We start from the raw sequence: 16,974 nt of genomic DNA, 5'->3' as shown, positions 1-16,974 counted from the left end.
CCATGTCTTTCCCACACATATAGCTGTGTTTTCTCAACGGAAGAGAAGCTATTCAACTTGAACCTTGGGTTGGATGCTCAGATCTGCCTTTTTTCCTAAAATAGCAAAATCTCTGCCCGGAAAGAAAGGATATTTAGTGAAAAGTAATTTCATTTTCTGAGCTGGCAAGGCACACGTGAAGTGAGCAGACCAGCCTGTAAAGAGCATACTAGGTGAAGGTATATGCAGCTACCTGACTCCAATTCTACCTGCCTCAGCCACCTGGGCTTGCAACATGGATGGTACTCCCTCTTCTGCACCCTCGATGACTAATCCAGGCCTTGTCAACCATCTCCATTTTTACTTGCCATTGACACTACCCCCCCCCCCCCATCAATTCATGTCCGAATTTTTACTGCATTTCCTGGCCGACCTGCCCAACTAGGATTTAAATTCCTCCCTGTCCCGTGTAAGCTCACTGGCTTTTCAGGATCTGATTGCAGTTCATTTTGTATTCACTGCTTCTCGGTAAAATTTTAAGTTCCGAGAGGATGCTTATACTTCTTTTTTTTCTTAATCCTTTACACAGAATTGAACACAGCAAACATTTTGATTATATGTTCAAGAAAGATAACGAGCAAAGTAAAATACCATTGAGGATTATGCATCAGGATTGAGAAGGGGAAGCAAAGATAAGAGATTTTTCTCTACAGCCACACCACCTACCTGAGTGCCAGGCACTTAGTAGAAGTTCAGTAATTGTTAATGAAGCCTAAACAGAACTTTGAATTCATTGAGGGATTCTAGCCTCAGGCAACTGATGGGATGGGACAGTGGAGCAGTGTGTCAGCTTGCCTTTTCTACTATCTCAGAAGGGAAATTGACCCAGCCCTAACCCCAAAGGGACACCCAGAGGAACAGTCTACTGAATACCAAACTCTTCTTCCTTCCCAAATCTTATCCTCCACCTGCTTGCAATTTTAGTTACAGGTACAACTGTCCTACCAGCCAATTAGGCACCAAAGCTTTAAATTACTTTTGACACTGCTGCCTCCCCACCATGTCCGGTTACTGATTGTATAACCTCTGCTGTCCTTTGTTTCTGTCATCGATACCCTGGTTCAGGAGTTATCATCTTTAACTGAGAGGGATGTAATTGCTATACATCTAATCTCCCACTAAATCCTGCCTTTTCCAGTCTTTCCACAGGCAACCAATGTAATCATCCAATGGGGGACAATTAACATATCTCTTATCCTCTGACTTAAAATATCTTTCCTATTGATTAAAGTTCAAATTCCTTTAGAAGGTATTTAAGGACCTCTAGTTATTTGACCCCAATCTTCCATTCCACCCTCATGTCCCAGTCCTCCCCTTTTAAACACCCCCTGCTAAGTCAACTACTTGCCCTTTCCTATAACTGACTTCTATGTTCTTCTGCTCTCTTTGTTAAAGTTATTTCTGTTCCTAAAAATCCCTTCATTCTCCGACAAAGGAAACAGTGTAATGGTTAAAGACATGAATTTAAGCACATACATGTTTGAATCCTAGTTTGCCACTCATTGGTTATGTCAATTTGGCCAATTTACCTAAAACTGTTCTACAGTTTTGTTTATAAAATGGACATAAAAGTACTTTTATGGGTTGTTATGATAAGTAAATACTATAGATGATTTTAGCTAGACAAAATTTTTAACCTTTTCAAGGCATCTTTTTCTATCCCTCTGCTGCAGTTATATGTATGCATGTTTTAACTCTCCTAAGTTCTTTAAGGATTCTTGATAAGGGATCTTTGTATCTCATCACTCAGTCAGTGCCTTGAAAAGAATAAGTACTTAATAAAAACTTCAGTGAAATGTGATTTAATATTGGACTATACAGTAGACACCAGTAATTACAGTACCACTCAGCTGAGGACAGTGGGCAGGTGGGAGGTAAGTATAAAACTCAGTTAAGTATTCATCCTCATAGATGTATTACGTGCCACCATACGCCTGGCACTGGGAAATAAGCCGTGAAGAAGGCTCAGACTAAAGTTCAAGGAGTTTCTAACCTAGTGAGGGGTAGGATTTTGAGCTGTGTGCTGAGGAGGTGGGTTAGGTGAAGGGAAGAGCTGAAGGGATTCCAGGACAACATAGGGTTTGGACAGAATAAGATGGTGGTTAAGCTTGATCAGAAAATACAGAGCAAAGGAGGATGTGGCTCTGTTCCTGTGCCCTGAGCAGATCTTTAATTTCCTTCCGGAGAACCTGCTGTTTTAGAAAGATGCAGTGTCAGACTTGGCACCCCCCACCCCCCGCCGCCCTTCCTCTCATCCACAGAAAATGACCTTGCCTTTTTGATCCTTTGCACCATGAGACCCTGTGTTTGCATTTTCCACCCTCAGTACACACTTCCATTCAGTCTGTCAGCAATACCTGTAACGATGGGCTCTTGGTTAGGCCCTGGGGCTATAAAAAAAAAGCTTGCTCTCCAGGGATTCATGGATACGATCCATGGAACAAACTATGACTAAACAATGTGTTAACCCCAGGTGCCAGCCTGAAGATTTAGGGGAGGCTTCCCCTTGGCAATGACCCTACTAGAATCAAGTCTTGATGACTGGGCAAGATCTCTGTCACCCAAGGAAGAGGGAGGGCCTGCCTTCACCTGAACAGCTGGTACATAATCGCAATACCTGTGAGCCAGAATATCCTGACTGACTCCACTTTATCCCTATCTCCTTTCTCTTTCAACTAAGATCCATTCACCACCCCTTCCCCAGCCCTGGCTGCACTGCTGTGACCACATTAAGACTTGGCCCCCGAGAGAGGAAGAGTGAGGATGCTGCAGCACCAATATGACTGACTGAAGCTGCCCGAGGCCCTAAAAGGAGGAAGTGGATAGATGCCTTATTCAAAAGGATACAGCAGCCCAGGTCTTATCATCAGGGGGCAGCAGCTTCCTTACTCCTTCCCCCACCTCTGACCAAGTCACAGTGTGCCACAAATAGCGTACATTGTGTGTGGGGAGGAGGATCCGTAGAGTGGTGTACAGACCATGATTGCACCATCCTAAGCAGAAAGCAATGGTGGCTTAGACTAGCATGGTGGTTGTGTAAATATGGTGAAGATTCAAGAGACACAGTTGAGATGCAGAACCAACAGGACTTGGTGATAAACTACTCTCAGGAAAAGGGAGGAGTCATGGCTTTTAGCCATCAGCATCCACCCCCTTCCTGGCAATCCTAGAAACCAAATAGGTCCAGGTCCTGTAGCCTTTTGCTCTTTCTACTGCTCAGCAAGTGGGTTCCAATTTGATAAGAAAAGACTTCCTGTGGTGGAAACTGAAAGGAAAAGGAAGGAGTTAGCCCATTCCTGCCTAGGAGGTTGTGGGAGAAGGAAGATGGCCAGAGCTTTGTGTCCACTTCATGCCCTCTGGCTTCTGGAGTGGATACAGCTACTCTTGGGACCTGGTGCTGCCCCTCCAGCCTGGGCCCTGAACCTGGACCCAGTGCGGCCCACCTTCTACACAGGTCCCAATGGCAGCCACTTTGGGTTTTCGTTGGACTTCTACAAGGACAGCCGTGGGAGGTGAGCCCTGGGGGTATTTTGGATGTCGGGAAAGAGAAGGATTCCCCAACCATCAATGCTTCTGTGGCCCTCAGAGTTCCCCATCTGTGACAGAGGTTGAGCAAAGTGATTTGTGGGGTCTATTTGGGTTCTTGTCAGGAATACTGGGGAGGGACCAGCTCAGATGAGGGTGTGAGGGAGGGGCACCAGTGAGGAAAAACAAAAGTTAATACCTTATTTTTTTCACCCAAGGGTCAGTTGTATCATTCTACTCTCTTTCCCTCAAAATACAGAGAGCAGCACATGTCTTAAATTGACTTGTAAAACTGTAAAATTGTCTACCTACTCCCACCTTGCTTTTCTTTTCCATTTCCCCATTCCCATCAATATTATAGATATTTGAAAAAGAAGAAATAGAGTGTTAGTTGTTGGGGTTAATCAGGCCGTGAAATCAGACTGCCAAGATTAGAGTCCTGGCTCCTCTTCACAGTAACCCCCCTGAACTAGCTACTTATTGTGGTGGACACTGTGACATCCAGCTTTGGGGAATGGCAATGCCAGATAGCATTCAAGTTTCAGCCCCTTGGGGAATTTCCTATGTTGAAAAGATCCACCTTGCCCAAAGCCAAGTCCCCTTCTCAATATGACCTACAAGTAATGGCTGATCAATAAGAAGTGTGGAGGGAGGAGACAGGTGTAAGAGTCCAATCCTCTCACTTCATTTCTGGACAGTCCTTGAAGGGTCCTTCTAGCTCCAGAGCTCCAAGGGTGTGTTGTGTGGCCCATGGTCTGAACCTCAACTCAGCTCCTTCCTCTGCCCACTCTTGCTTTTTCCAACGCCTTTCCACAGATATCGGTCTCATGGGAACTACTTAACATCCTCATGCTAAATATAGATAGATGATTAGATATATATAGATATAGATGATAGATGATAAGTAGATAGATGAGCATTTTTCAAGCGCTTGTTATGAGCTATTTGGCTAGCACCATGCTTATGTCCCTTGTACATTTAGTTCATTTACTTATCCTGACAGCATTGAGCGGTTGGTATTATCCTCAATTTGCATATGGCAGAGCTGTGTTTTGAACCTAGATCTGCTAGAGTCCTCAGCAATATCAGCACCCCATTCCCTACTTTAGAGATGCCCACTAGCTTCCCTAATTATTCATTAAAACTAGCTCCAAAGAAGGCATTTGACAGTCTAACGTTCTAGGGAGCATGTAAACACCCCGGCTTTTGGGAGGGGGCAGGGGAATGGGAGATGGCTACAAAGCTTAAGAGGTGTTTTACAGCAAGGATATCGAACCCATTGTATGCAAATCAAACCAAATGGTTATAGTCCCAGCTTTCCCCTTAACTCGTTGGGTTACTTTGGGCATGTGATTTACCCTCACTGGGAGTCAGCTTCATGGGCCATAAAGTGAAAAGGGTGGCCTCATGATCTGTGAGGTCTCTTCTAGGAAAGATGATCCAGTGCCCTGCACAGCACACAACCCGTTCAGGTAGTGCTCCCAGCGCAGGCACCGGGGCATGGGGTACCCCGGAATCTCCTCCGCGTTCATGCAGCTTTCCTACGCAGCGTGGGCATCGTGGTGGGTGCCCCGCGGACCGTGGGCCGCAGTTCGGAGGAGACAGGCGGAGTGTTCCTGTGCCCCTGGAGGGCTGAGGGCGACCAGTGCAATTCGCTGCCGTTCAACCTCAGTGAGTCCCACGCAAGGAGGGAAAGGGAGGGGCTAGAAGGAGCGTGGACAGTCAGGCTTCAGCGCCCCACCCTTTCTTGTGCCTTCCAGGTGATGAGAACAGAACCGTAAACTCCCAAACTTTCCAAACTTTCAAGGCCCAGCAAGGACTGGGGGCGTCGGTCGTCAGCTGGAGAGACAACATTGTGGTAGGAGCCGCGGGAAGGGGCACTGAGAGCAGTCAAGGACCTATTGAGGGGGTGGAAACCCAAGTCTCGCCCTTTCCCCACACTCCCGTGGCTCTGCCCCAGGCCTGCGCCCCCTGGCAGCACTGGAACGCCCTAGAAAAGACCGCAGAGGCTGAGAAGACATCGGTAGGTGGCTGCTACGTGGCTCATCTCCAGGACGGCGGCCGCGCGGAGTACTCGCCCTGCCGGGCCAACACTATGAGTCGGGTTTACGAGGCAAATAAATATTGTAAGCGCAGATCTCCGCTTTGGCTCCGCCCACTGGCGGCCGCCTAGCCCGGCTCTTAATCTGATCCTTCTCCAAGCACCCCTGGTTCCTGCTTTCAATAAGCCACTCAACGACCCCAATCCAGGCCTTCCCCGACCCCAGTGCTGATTCAAACCTATGCCCCTGTATCACCCCTATGACCCCGCCCCACAGGACTCCGACCCCTGCGTCTCCCCAGGCTCAGCGCACCCTTCTTGATCCGCTTCTGCGCTGACCCTCTTCTACGCCTCCTCTAGGGGAAGACAGGCGCTACTGCGAAGCGGGTTTCAGCTCGGTGATCACTCAGGCAAGTAGCAAGCCTAAGCGGCTTGGGGAAGGCTCCCAAACAGGTCCCCTCTCATTTCCCGGGGCTTCCCTTTCAGAATGGAGAGCTGGTGCTTGGGGCCCCTGGCGGCTATTTTTTCATAGGTACGTATCCGTCCGTACACCTCCCTCCCCTCTCTAGCCTGGGAGACCCCAGGAGTCTGGGTCCCCACACGCGCTGTGCCTCGCGTCCTAGGTCTCCTGGTGCGGGCTCCAATTGCAGATATTGTCTCGAGTTACCGCCCGGGCACCCTCTTGTGGCACGTGCGCAACCAGCGCTTCACCTTCGACACCAGCCACCCAGAGTACTTCGATGGCTACCGGGGTAACCCAGGCACCTTCCTTTTAGGTTTCCCAGCACTCTAAGTATCACCGCCCACCCCCGCGGATCAAGTCCTGCCCCTGCAAGGGCGCCCCACGCCAATCCCCGCTGGCCGGGCCCGGCGCCCAAGGCGCCTCCACCCTCTGCTCCCCCACAGACCGTCGGTCCATCTCTCACGTCCCGCCTCCCTGCTTCCCGCCCTGGATTCGCTATGCAGCCTAGGGCGGATCTTGGCCTCTCGATGGCCTCCATTTTGCCGTCTACGTAATGCAGGGTTTAAATAGGGTGGTCTTGAGTCCCCTCCTTCCTCTCCTTCGGCCCCCTCCCTGCGTCGCCCTTCCAGAAAGACTAATTAGTGCTGTGTCTTCAGGGTACTCGGTGGCCGTGGGCGAGTTCGACGGGAATCCCAACACTACAGGCAAGAAATCCACTTAGGGGAAGGGGTTGGGGAGCCCAGCTCGGGGAGAAGCACCTCCAAACCCTGCACCGAAATCTTCCCTGGGTGCGGAATGGCGGGCGGGCGGGCAAGTAGGTTCGGAGAACCTCATTCGCTGGGTCCGGCTCTCCCCAGAGTATGTTTTCGGTGCTCCGACTTGGAGGTGGACCCTGGGAGCGGTGAGTGTCCCCTGCCCCCCCCCCACTCGGTATCCCAAGCACCTTGACACCACTCTTCAGCCTGACCACCACCCCCAAACCTCCTGCCCTTTCTCACTCGGAGTGAGGGACAAGGATGACACGCTCCTGTGCGTTGTCGGCGCAGGTGGAAATTTTGCGCTCGAACTACCAGATGATGCACCGGCTGCATGGAGAGCAGGTGAGGGCGGGCTTCAGTTCGGGGTGACTGAAGCTGGGGCGCTGAAACCTTAGCCTATTCCACGGGGTGTGGGGGACAACGTCTAAGAGAGAGTGGCGGGTCCAGGGACGGAAATTAAGGTGCTTCTTGTCTTCCTGCAGGTGGCTTCCTATTTCGGGCACTCGGTGGCCGTCACTGACGTCAACGGGGACGGGTGAGGATGGGGGCGCTCCACTCCTGCCCAGGCGTGGACTGCCCTTGGTCTCCACCTTTACCAGCCTCACTTCCAGTGACCGCCGAGGGGAGAGGGAAGGCACGGGTGGGCGAGACGTGGCCTTGGGCAGCGGCGTCACCCTAGCCCATCCCAGTAACCGCGTCTGGCCTGCAGGAGGCACGACCTGCTGGTGGGCGCTCCACTGTACATGGAACGCCGCGCCGACCGCAAACTGGCCGAGGTGGGGCGCGTATACTTATTCCTGCAGCCGCGGGGCCCCAACGCGCTGGGCGCCCCCAGCCTTCTGCTGACCGGTACACAGCTCTATGGGAGATTTGGCTCAGCCATCGCGCCTCTGGGCGATCTCAACCGGGATGGCTACAACGGTAAGGGAAGAGAGGAGGAGCCCCACTTGGTGCAGAGGAGTTAACAATACAACAAGGACCGTGGATTTGACCTGAGGGCAGCAGGAGCCAGGAAGAGCTTTAAGCGGGGGAAAGTTAAAGGAGATCCATTAGGATTTGTTTGCATTAGTCCAGGCAAGAGATGGTGACCACCTGGATGTGGATTTTGGCAGTGAAGCTGAGATGAGGGCGATTTCACTGGTATTTAGTACTTAGGGAATTAGGACTTGATGAGTCACCGGAGGTGAGATGAAGGAAGAGAGAAAAGTTGGGTAGGTAGTGGTGCCCGTCGCTGCCTGGAAGTCAGGCTGGGCAGCAGTTCTGGGGAGGTAAGATGGGATATCAGCAGTCCAGTTCTGGACCTATTTGATCTTAAAGGGCTTCAGCACATTAGGCAGACATGTTCAGAGAGCAGTTGGGTGTGGCTTCTCCCACTTCCACCAGAGAGATCTGAGTGGGAAAGAGGGACTGGAGGAGGGCGGATGAGGTCCTGGGAGCCTGTGAAGTGAGAAGAGACCCAGGACAGGGCCCTGGGGAGCAAGAGCATTTAGGGGACTCCGAGAAAAAGTGAATCTGGAAAGGAGACAGAGGGGTGTTCAGAGGGGTAGGAGGGAAATCAGGAGATCTGCAGGCCCAGGACTCAAAGAAAAAGTGCTCTCAGCAGGAGGAAGGGGTCAATGGCTCCAGATGGTGCTGAAAGTTACAATTAGATGGGGCTGGAGAAATACCCATGGGCTTTAGCACGAAGGAGGTCATTGGTGACAGCAACAAGAACAGATTCAAGACTGGATATGGACAGAAGCCAGAATGCCATGAGGCAAGATATGAATGGAGTCCATGGCCATGCCACCCTAAACGAGCCCGATCCCATCTGATCTCAGAAGCCTAGCAGGGTCAGGCCTGGTTGGTACTTGGATGGGAGACCACCTAGGAGGACCAGGTGCTTTAGATGTAAAAATATAAAAAATAAGAGACTGTAAGCTGACAAGGTCCTTGCAATCTGTGAGGTCAACCAAGGGTTGCCTTGCCTAAAAAAAAAGAAAAGAAAAGAAAAAAGAATGAATGATCTGAATGGAGGTGAAGAATTGGAAGCAGCCAGTATAACAGCTCTTCCAACTAGTTTGTGAAAGGAAAAAGGAGCAGAGATGATTACTGAAAGGAAATGAGTGTTGAGGGAAGATTATTTTAATTTCAAAGAATGTGGAGGGAAATGATCTTGTGGGGAAATGCAGGTGGGTGGGGGAGCAAGCTGGAGGAGGGTCCCTGTGATGCCTGGGGAAATTCAGGGTGGGATGCTCAGCCCAGAGACAGGATAAAGAAGGGACACCTATTTCAGGGTCAGATGGGGAAAAGGAAAAAAGTGGGTACAGATGTATAGCACAATAAGTTGGGCTATTTCTCTTTGTGAAGGAAGCGTGTGTGGGTGGGTGGGGAGCTTAAGAGCATGAAGAAGGTTTGAAATAGGTGCTGAGCAGACCGGGAGAGGGAGCTGAGCGGAAACCCTTGCGGGACTGCTGGGCAGTCTCTAACGAATCCTGGAGGTCAAGAATTCATGGTGCCCCATCTGGTGGGGTTTGGCCAGGCTTGCCCAAAACCGGCAGTGAGACAAGATGGCTGAGGATATGACAAAGGTGACTGAATGGTCAGGAAATAAGTGAAGAGATGAGGAAGTCATAGATCAGGAGGTTGTGGAGGCCCAGGGCCTGGGGATGCAACTGTGGTCAGAGTGGTTAATGTGGATGAAATCTGGGTAACTTGATCAGAAAAATCAATAAAGACTTCTAAAAGAAAAACACTACATGGAGAACAAACTCAGAAGACAAAGGAAAGGTAGTTTACAACATATCTATCAAAGATCTTGATTCCTATCATATGCAGAAACATCTCACAAATTAATAAGATTATGATGATTAACAAATTTTCAAGAGTGATCTTAAAAGTTATTAGAGATGACAAGCCCATGATGTGGCTCTGGGTATGCATGGTGGAAGTGGAATGGGGTGAAGGTCCTTAGGGAAGAGGGGGCCAGTGTTTAATAAGACTTGGTTGCTTAATCTTCTGGGACTCAGTTTTCTCATCTACAATAGGAAAAATGATGCCTAATTTTCAGGATCGAATGACATCATGTCAATATATTTTCCTCCATAGATAATGAGGGCTGTTTTTCTAATAATTCTACTTGATGGGTCTCTATCTAACCCAGTTGTAAACTCCTGTAGGGCCCAGACATTTGCATCCCTCTCCTGGGCCCCTGGGGTCTCCACAGAGAAGGAGCTCCTGAAAGTTTTACTGGGCCACCTGGAGAGATGAGGTAACAAGTAATCACTCCCTTTCTGTTGCTCCTTCCAGATGTTGCAGTGGCTGCCCCTTACGGGGGTCCCAGTGGTCGGGGCCAAGTGCTGATATTCCTAGGTCAAAGCGAGGGACTTAGCTCACGCCCGTCCCAGGTCCTGGACAGCCCCTTCCCCGAAGGCTTTGGCTTTGGCTTCTCCCTGCGAGGTGCTGTAGACATCGATGACAATGGATACCCAGGTGCCCTGGACTGCCTTGTTAGACAACAAGGGCCCTTGGCATAAGCTCAGAGATGCTAAGAGACACAGCCAAGGGCCATGCCTGACCTGGTGCCCCACTGAGAGCTCTGACCTGTGTGCAGGGCTGGGGTGTCAGGGCGGGCCAGATCAAACCTCCAGCGGAGGAAGTAGTGTGGGGAACCCCTGGCAAGATAAAGACCATGTGCCCTCTCTAATTGCTAATTCTGACCCCCTCCTAATATTTATAGACCTGCTGGTGGGAGCTTATGGGGCTGACAAGGTGGCTGTGTACAGGTGAGCACACTCCTGGGGTGGGGTGAGGAGACCAGGCAAGGAGGAGTCACATGGCAAGCCTCCCCCATTCTACTAGAGCTCAGCCGGTGGTGATGGCCACTGTCCAGCTGCTGGTGCAAGATTCACTGAATCCCGCTGTGAAGAACTGTACCCACACCAAGACACCAGTGAGCTGGTGAGGAGATGGAGGGCATGGTCCAGGCAGGATCTGGGACTTCGGGGGCCCTAACTCCTTATCCCCACTCATGTGTTTGCAGCTTTAACATCCAGATGTGTATCGGAGTTACCGGGCACAACATTCCCCAGAAGCTGCGTGAGTGGCATGGTGGGGGCAGGAGGGAGGTGGGCTCAGACCACCCCAGAAGCTAGCCAGAAACACCCTGACCCTCCCTGCTTGCCCTGCCAGTCCTGAATGCCGAGCTGCAGCTGGACCGGCAGAAGCCCCGGCAGGGCCGGCGGGTGCTACTGCTGAGTTCTCAGCAGGCGAGCACCACCCTGAAACTGGACTTGGGCGGGAGGCACAGCCGCATCTGCCACAACACCACTGCCTTCCTCCGGGTACGCCCAGGCTAGGGCTGGGCGGGGCTGGGTGTTGCAAGCTTGTTCATCTAGCCCTGGGGCAGGGGCTGAATGCTGCGGGTCCCAGGGTGGTCAGTCGCCGGGTGCATGGGAGCCTGACTCTTGTCCCTTCCCTAGGATGAAGCTGACTTCCGGGACAAGCTGAGCCCCATAGTGCTCAGCGTCAATGTGTCCTTGCAGCCTGAGGATGGGCAGGCCTCTGCTCTCGTGCTACATGGAGACACCCACGTCCAGGAGCAGGTGGGGGCGGGTGGGGGCAGGCAAGGGAGGTGAAGGACCCCTGACAGAAAGTCAAGGTTAGGGTTAGTGTCCAAGTTGTAATGCGAACCCCAAAACCCTGATGTCACCTCTAATCTGTGATGTTGCTCTAAACACTAATGAAAACCCTAAAACCTTAATATCCCCTAAACCCTGACTTAAACCTCAGGTGTTGATGTCACTTATAAACACTGATATAAACCCATAAACCCTGATGTCACCACCTAAACCCCGACATTGTCCCAAACCCGGCTGCAAACCCCAAAGCTCTGATGTCTTCTCCATACTCCTTTCATTCTCAGACCTCCTAATTCCCTAACTCACATGCCCCCAACTTACCCACACACCCTGATGTACCCCTTCTAGACCCGCATCATCTTGGACTGTGGGGAAGATGACCTGTGTGTACCCCAGCTTCATCTCACTGCCAGCGTGTGAGGAGACCTTCCTTCCTACCCCTCCCTGGCTGAGTCTGCCCTGATGACCCCTCTTTCCCACCTGGGGTGTCATACACCCATACACTATCCTCAGCCCCTCTCGTCCCAGACTGCGAGCCTGGACCCGGCCTCCTCGGCTTTACTCCCTTCTCCCCACAGGAAAGGCTCCCCACTTCTAATTGGAGCTGATAATGTGCTAGAGCTGCAGATGGAGGCAGCCAACGAGGGGGAGGGAGCCTATGAGGCCGAGCTGGCTGTGTACCTGCCCCCAGGGGCCCACTACATGCGAGCCCTCAGCAACATCGAGGTGAGACATCCCCCTCCCCTGCCCCACCAGGGACATTATTTGGGACCTGGAAGGTGCTGGAGCCTTGACTCTCCTCTCCTACCCTGAAAGCCTCCACTTCTCTTATGCTTTGTTATAAAAGCTGTGGGTTGTTTTTTGTTTTGTTTTGTTTTTTAATTTGGAAGAGTACTTGCCAATGGCATAAAATTCAAGAACTCCATTCAAGAACCCAAGCTAAAAATGGCTCAGGAACTAAATGTTGACAGGAACCTCTGTTAACATTTGGTGAATTTCCTTCCAGTCTTTTTTCTCATCATTGACAGACTTATTTATTTTTTATTTCGTTGTGATTTATAACAATAGGATTACAGTCTATGTAAAGTTTTGTATTACTTAAAGTCCTGGAGTAGTACTTAAAGTAGAATGTGATGATCCCTCGAACTCACACCCCAAGACACCCTGCTCCCCACCCTGGCACACAGGTCTTTTCCAGACTTTCCAATGAGTTTAATTATATATGGGCTGCTCTGTAACCATCTTCTTTCTCAAAACTGCCTCCTCAAAGGGCTTTGAGAGGCTCATCTGTAACCAGAAGAAGGAGAATGAGAATGAGACCAAGGTTGTGCTGTGTGAGCTGGGCAACCCCATGAAGAGGAACGCCCGGGTGAGGCTCCCGAGTCCTGGGTTTGTGCCTGGGTTTTAGGGGCTGGGTTTGGAGTCAGGCAGCTCTGGGCTGCCTCACACTCCCTCGCTGCCTGTTCTTGGGTGAGCGACTTTCCCTCACTGAGTGGGCTTCTGAGTAAAATGGAAATAATAATGGTGACCTTGGAGGATGAGGGCAGGGCTGCCCAGAGTGGGCATTTGGGCAGTGACTTCGGCCTTCCCGGTCTCTCAGATAGGAATCATGATGTTGGTGAGTGTGGAGAGCCTGGAGGAGGCTGGGGAGCACGTGCCCTTCCGGCTGCAGATCAGGAGGTACTGGCCTGGAGAGTGCTCCTACCCACCACCCTTCCCCTGACGTGATCTCGATGCAAATACGCTCAGGTGCCCTCCGTACAGGATGCTCTTCTGGGGTGCCTGCTCTTCAGACTTTCCTGTTCCCTTTCACCCTCAGAGACGTTTTCTGAGTCTTGGATCCCTAAAATAAGTGTTTTTCCCAGGTCTAACTTTTGCGTGGCATGCTGCTTATAGAGTTAGTGCTTCCCGAGCTCTCTGAAATTCTGGCCCCACCCCAGAGAGCCCTGATGATCACTGGACTACTGTCCCTGACCTGCTTCTCATCCCCTCCCCTCCAGCAAGAACAGCCAGAATCCGAACAGTGAGGCCGTGCTGCTGAATGTGCCAGTCCGGGCAGAGGCCCATGTGGAGCTGCGTGGGTAAGAAGCCAGGGGTGGACGAAGGAGCTGGCAGGGAGAGCCCTAAGGTTTAGAGGGCCCTGGGAGAGCCCCTACAGGCAGGTCAGGGATCAAGCTTAATCTGGGGGGGGGCTCGGGCCCCCGCAGGAACTCTTTTCCAGCTTTTCTGGTGGTGGCGGCAGAAGAAGGTGACAGGGAGAACAACTTGGATGACCAGGGCCCCAAAATGGAACACACCTATGAGGTAGGGAGGAGCCTCTGGGCCCCAGACTGGGATGGGAGAGTCCCAGGAGCTAGAGCTAGGTGCTGAGCCACCTAATATCCTGTCACCCCCACCCCCACCAGCTCCACAACAATGGCCCTGGGACTGTAAGTGGCCTCCGCCTCAGCCTCCACCTCCCCGGCCAGTCTCAGTCCTCTGACCTGCTCTACATCCTGGATATACAGACTCAAGGGGGGCTTCAGTGCTCCCCACAGCCCTCTCCCGACCCCCACAAGGTGAGAGCCTAGATGGAGGAAAGAGCTGCGGGTGAGTCCCCAGCCCATCGCCCAGGGCCCCTCTGGGAGGGCAGGGAGATGGCCAGAGCGTGGAACCTGATGGCTTCTTTGCCTCCTCAGCTGGACTGGGGGCTGCCCACCCAGACCCCTTCCCCCGTCTACCTAGCCCATCACATCCGGAAGCGCAGGCAGGCATCCCTGCCAGGGCCCAAGGAACCCTCCAGTCTTCAGGATCCAGTTCTTGTGGTGAGCAGGCTCTGTGGTCTCTAGCTGGGGTCTCCCTTCCCTGGGGGCCAGAGGGCAGAGGGGATGGGAAGCAGGGAGAGGGGCCCAAGGTGTGACGTAGACGTCTAGTCGGCCACCTGGCTCTAAGTGAATGCGAAGAATTATACTGGTATCGTGTCTGCAGCAGGGTGTGGTGGGGTGGGGGGCGGGTCACTTGCATTTTTTAATGTTGCCAGTACATTAAAGACAATGAATAAATGCCAAAGCAGGGTTATAAGAATTCTGGGTTTTCAACACTGTAAGATGACCCCTTCCTTCCGGCCCTCTCCCTGGATCTCTGGGACTCTGTGAGCAGCCCCATTTAGAGATAATGTCTGAAGCTTGAATCTGAGGCCCTTCTAGAGGGGGAGGCCCAAGCTCTCTGCTCATGCCCCCTTCCACTACCCCCTCTCTGTGTTGGGTCCTTGGGGTGAGGGGGCGATGGGTCAGGAGGGGCTGGAGACTAATGACACATTCCCTCAGAGCTGCGACTCGGCGCCCTGTACTGTGGTGCAGTGTGAGCTGCAGGAGATGGTGCGCGGGCAGCGGGCCATGGTCACCATGCTGGCCTTCCTGCAGCTGCCCAGCCTCCGCCAGGTGGGGCGGGATGCGGATGGGCGGGTCCCACAGGTGGAGCGTTCTGGAGGCAGGCACTGAGTGTGCTCTGGGGACAGATGGGGGATTTGGGCAGCAGGAAGCCAGTGAGGATCAGGTTTACTTTGGAGGGGATGGGATCAGGCCAGGGGCAGGGCTCCCCAAGGGGAGAGTCTTGGGGCTGGGACTCCTGTAACCAATAGGCCTCGTATGAATGGCTTTCACCCCCGCCCCTCATCCAGAGGCCACTGGATCAGTTTGTGCTGCAGTCGCAGGCTTGGTTCAATGTCTCCTCCCTCCCCTATGCTGTGCCTGCCGTCAACCTGCCCACGGGGGAAGCTCTGGTGAGTATGGAAGAATGGTGCCAAGGAGATGGATCCTGCAGGACCCATTGGTCTTCCCATGTGTCAGTGCCCAGCAGGATGGGGGCGGGGCCGTCCTGGGTCCGAAGGGTGAGACAGGTAGGTGGCTTGGCTGGGTGTCACCATCCCGCAGGTTTGGGTTTTGGGGAAAGCATCCAGGTGACTGGGGGTATGCATGGGTTTGTCTGCAGGTGCAGACACAGCTGCTTCGGGCCTCGGAGGAGAGGGGCATTCTGTTCTGGTGGGTGCTGGTAGGCGTGCTGGGTGGCCTGCTGTTGCTCACACTTCTGGTCCTGGCCATGTGGAAGGTGAGGCATGACAAGAGGGTGGGGTCCCCGAGTGGGCATAGACTTGGCCCTGCCCACTCTCGCAGGGAGGCAGAGAGAGATGGTGGCCCAAGTGGGTGACCCAGGCCCCCTCTGATCCACAACTCCACTATTAGAACGTCATTCTCCAGGGGACCTCTTCCAGAGCGCAGACCCTTGGGGGCAAGTGGCACCTGAAATTCTAGGTCCTTTAGACCCACTCCCCATGAAAGAAAGAGTCACAGGGAATGAGTCCTGCCTTCAGGAACTCCCTGGCTTCTGAGGAGGGTAGAGTTCACCTCTTCCCTGCTCTGCCCTTTGTCCCAACTGAGGCGAGAGACCCAGGTCTGATCCAGACCCTGCTGCCTGCTCCTTATGAGGCCCTGGTGGGCCAGTCCCTCCGCTGAGTCTGGAGAGTGAGTGGGCTATTCTCAAATTCACTTAGGAGCCCAAGCCCTGGGAAACATGGTGCTTTAAAGAAAACCACACATTAAACTTATAATACTCAGATACATGTCACCATGCATTTGAGTCATACAGAGACATAATCACCAGTATTTAAGAAAAATTCAGGGAAGAAAAAAGCAAAACATTTTTTTAAAAACTGTTACATGCATTATCTCTAAATAGGGAAAGGTCTCCATTTGGACACACAGTGGGGTCCATGTTTTGTGCTGGCCCAGGAGAGGACCTCATGCTGGCTGGTTTTTAGTATACTTACTTTCCTCACTGCTGCCCTGAGGCCTAAGGATCATCTTTACAACCTGTCCCCTGTGTACTCCCAGGGCGGCTTCTTCAAGCGAAATCGGCCACCCCTGGAAGAGGATGAGACGGAGGAGTGACGGTGCAGCCCACGGTCTGGCCTAGCAGGAGCGCTGGGTGTGATGCCTGCTCTGCCCCTTCCTCTCCGAGTGCCCCCGACTCTGGTCACCCATGGGTCAGAGCTGTTCCACGGAGGCCTCCGGATGCCCTCCCCCTCCCATCAGAGCTGGACCACCTTTCCTGCTGCCTAATAAAGAGGCTGAGTCCCAACCCCCAATGTGCTGCCTTCTCTTGGGGTCAGAGGAGGAGAGGGGGACCGAGGAGATGTTTGGAGTGGCGAGCTGGGAAATGTGAGCAGAGGGCATCTCCACTGGGGCACAGGGCACAAATGACTGTTTTCTGAGAGTGTCAGGGTATATATAGAAAATGGGGGTGGAACAAGGGAGACAGGGTGGCAGAGCCTCCTGGTGAGGCTGGAAGGGGTAGGGGTACCTGAGGATGACAAGAGGGGTATGGATGACAGAGAAGGCAGGCAGAGTCCCTGGTGGGCAGTATTTTTTTTTTTTCTCATGATTTTGAAGAGAAACATCAAGATTATCTGATTTGGGGAAAAAGAACATGCTCTTCTTGCTCCCATTTTAAAAAAAAAGGCATAAAATAAAATAATAAAGGCCTTACAAGCTG

The 16,974-nt window shown here is 52.3% G+C and overlaps 1 protein-coding gene and 1 pseudogene across 3 annotated transcripts; both read left to right on the top strand.

Annotated features, from left to right (window-relative positions):
• Nucleotides 1-2,978: 2,978 nt before the first annotated feature.
• Nucleotides 2,979-16,585, top strand: ITGA2B (integrin subunit alpha 2b). Of its 3 annotated transcripts, XM_016139751.2 has the most exons (31): nt 2,980-3,551; nt 4,995-5,036; nt 5,114-5,235; nt 5,325-5,422; nt 5,525-5,690; nt 5,966-6,015; nt 6,092-6,137; nt 6,229-6,357; nt 6,725-6,772; nt 6,926-6,969; nt 7,115-7,168; nt 7,309-7,361; nt 7,536-7,747; nt 10,115-10,297; nt 10,545-10,590; nt 10,667-10,765; nt 10,848-10,903; nt 10,997-11,148; nt 11,287-11,409; nt 11,794-11,861; nt 12,024-12,171; nt 12,716-12,814; nt 13,046-13,125; nt 13,446-13,526; nt 13,653-13,749; nt 13,851-14,003; nt 14,124-14,249; nt 14,751-14,864; nt 15,104-15,205; nt 15,415-15,531; nt 16,314-16,585. In XM_016139751.2, the coding sequence occupies exons 1-31, from the start codon at nt 3,364-3,366 to the stop codon at nt 16,368-16,370; spliced, it is 3,153 nt and encodes a 1,050-aa protein (XP_015995237.2). In that variant the 5' UTR covers nt 2,980-3,363; the 3' UTR covers nt 16,371-16,585. The 3 variants fall into 3 exon arrangements, with proteins under 3 accessions (XP_015995239.2, XP_015995237.2, XP_015995238.2); XM_016139753.2 differs by lacking the exon at nt 14,751-14,864 and having other exon boundaries at nt 2,979-3,551; XM_016139752.2 differs by lacking the exon at nt 4,995-5,036 and having other exon boundaries at nt 2,983-3,551.
• LOC118604222 lies at nt 8,599-8,717 on the top strand (annotated as a pseudogene).
• Nucleotides 16,586-16,974: the final 389 nt, after the last annotated feature.

The sequence above is a fragment of the Rousettus aegyptiacus genome, unplaced genomic scaffold (genome assembly GCF_014176215.1).
Source record: "Rousettus aegyptiacus isolate mRouAeg1 unplaced genomic scaffold, mRouAeg1.p scaffold_m13_p_6, whole genome shotgun sequence".
Classification (NCBI taxonomy): Eukaryota; Metazoa; Chordata; class Mammalia; order Chiroptera; family Pteropodidae; genus Rousettus; species Rousettus aegyptiacus.
The sequence above is the reverse complement of the archived record's forward strand: the minus strand, read 5'-3'. Positions and strand labels throughout refer to the sequence as shown.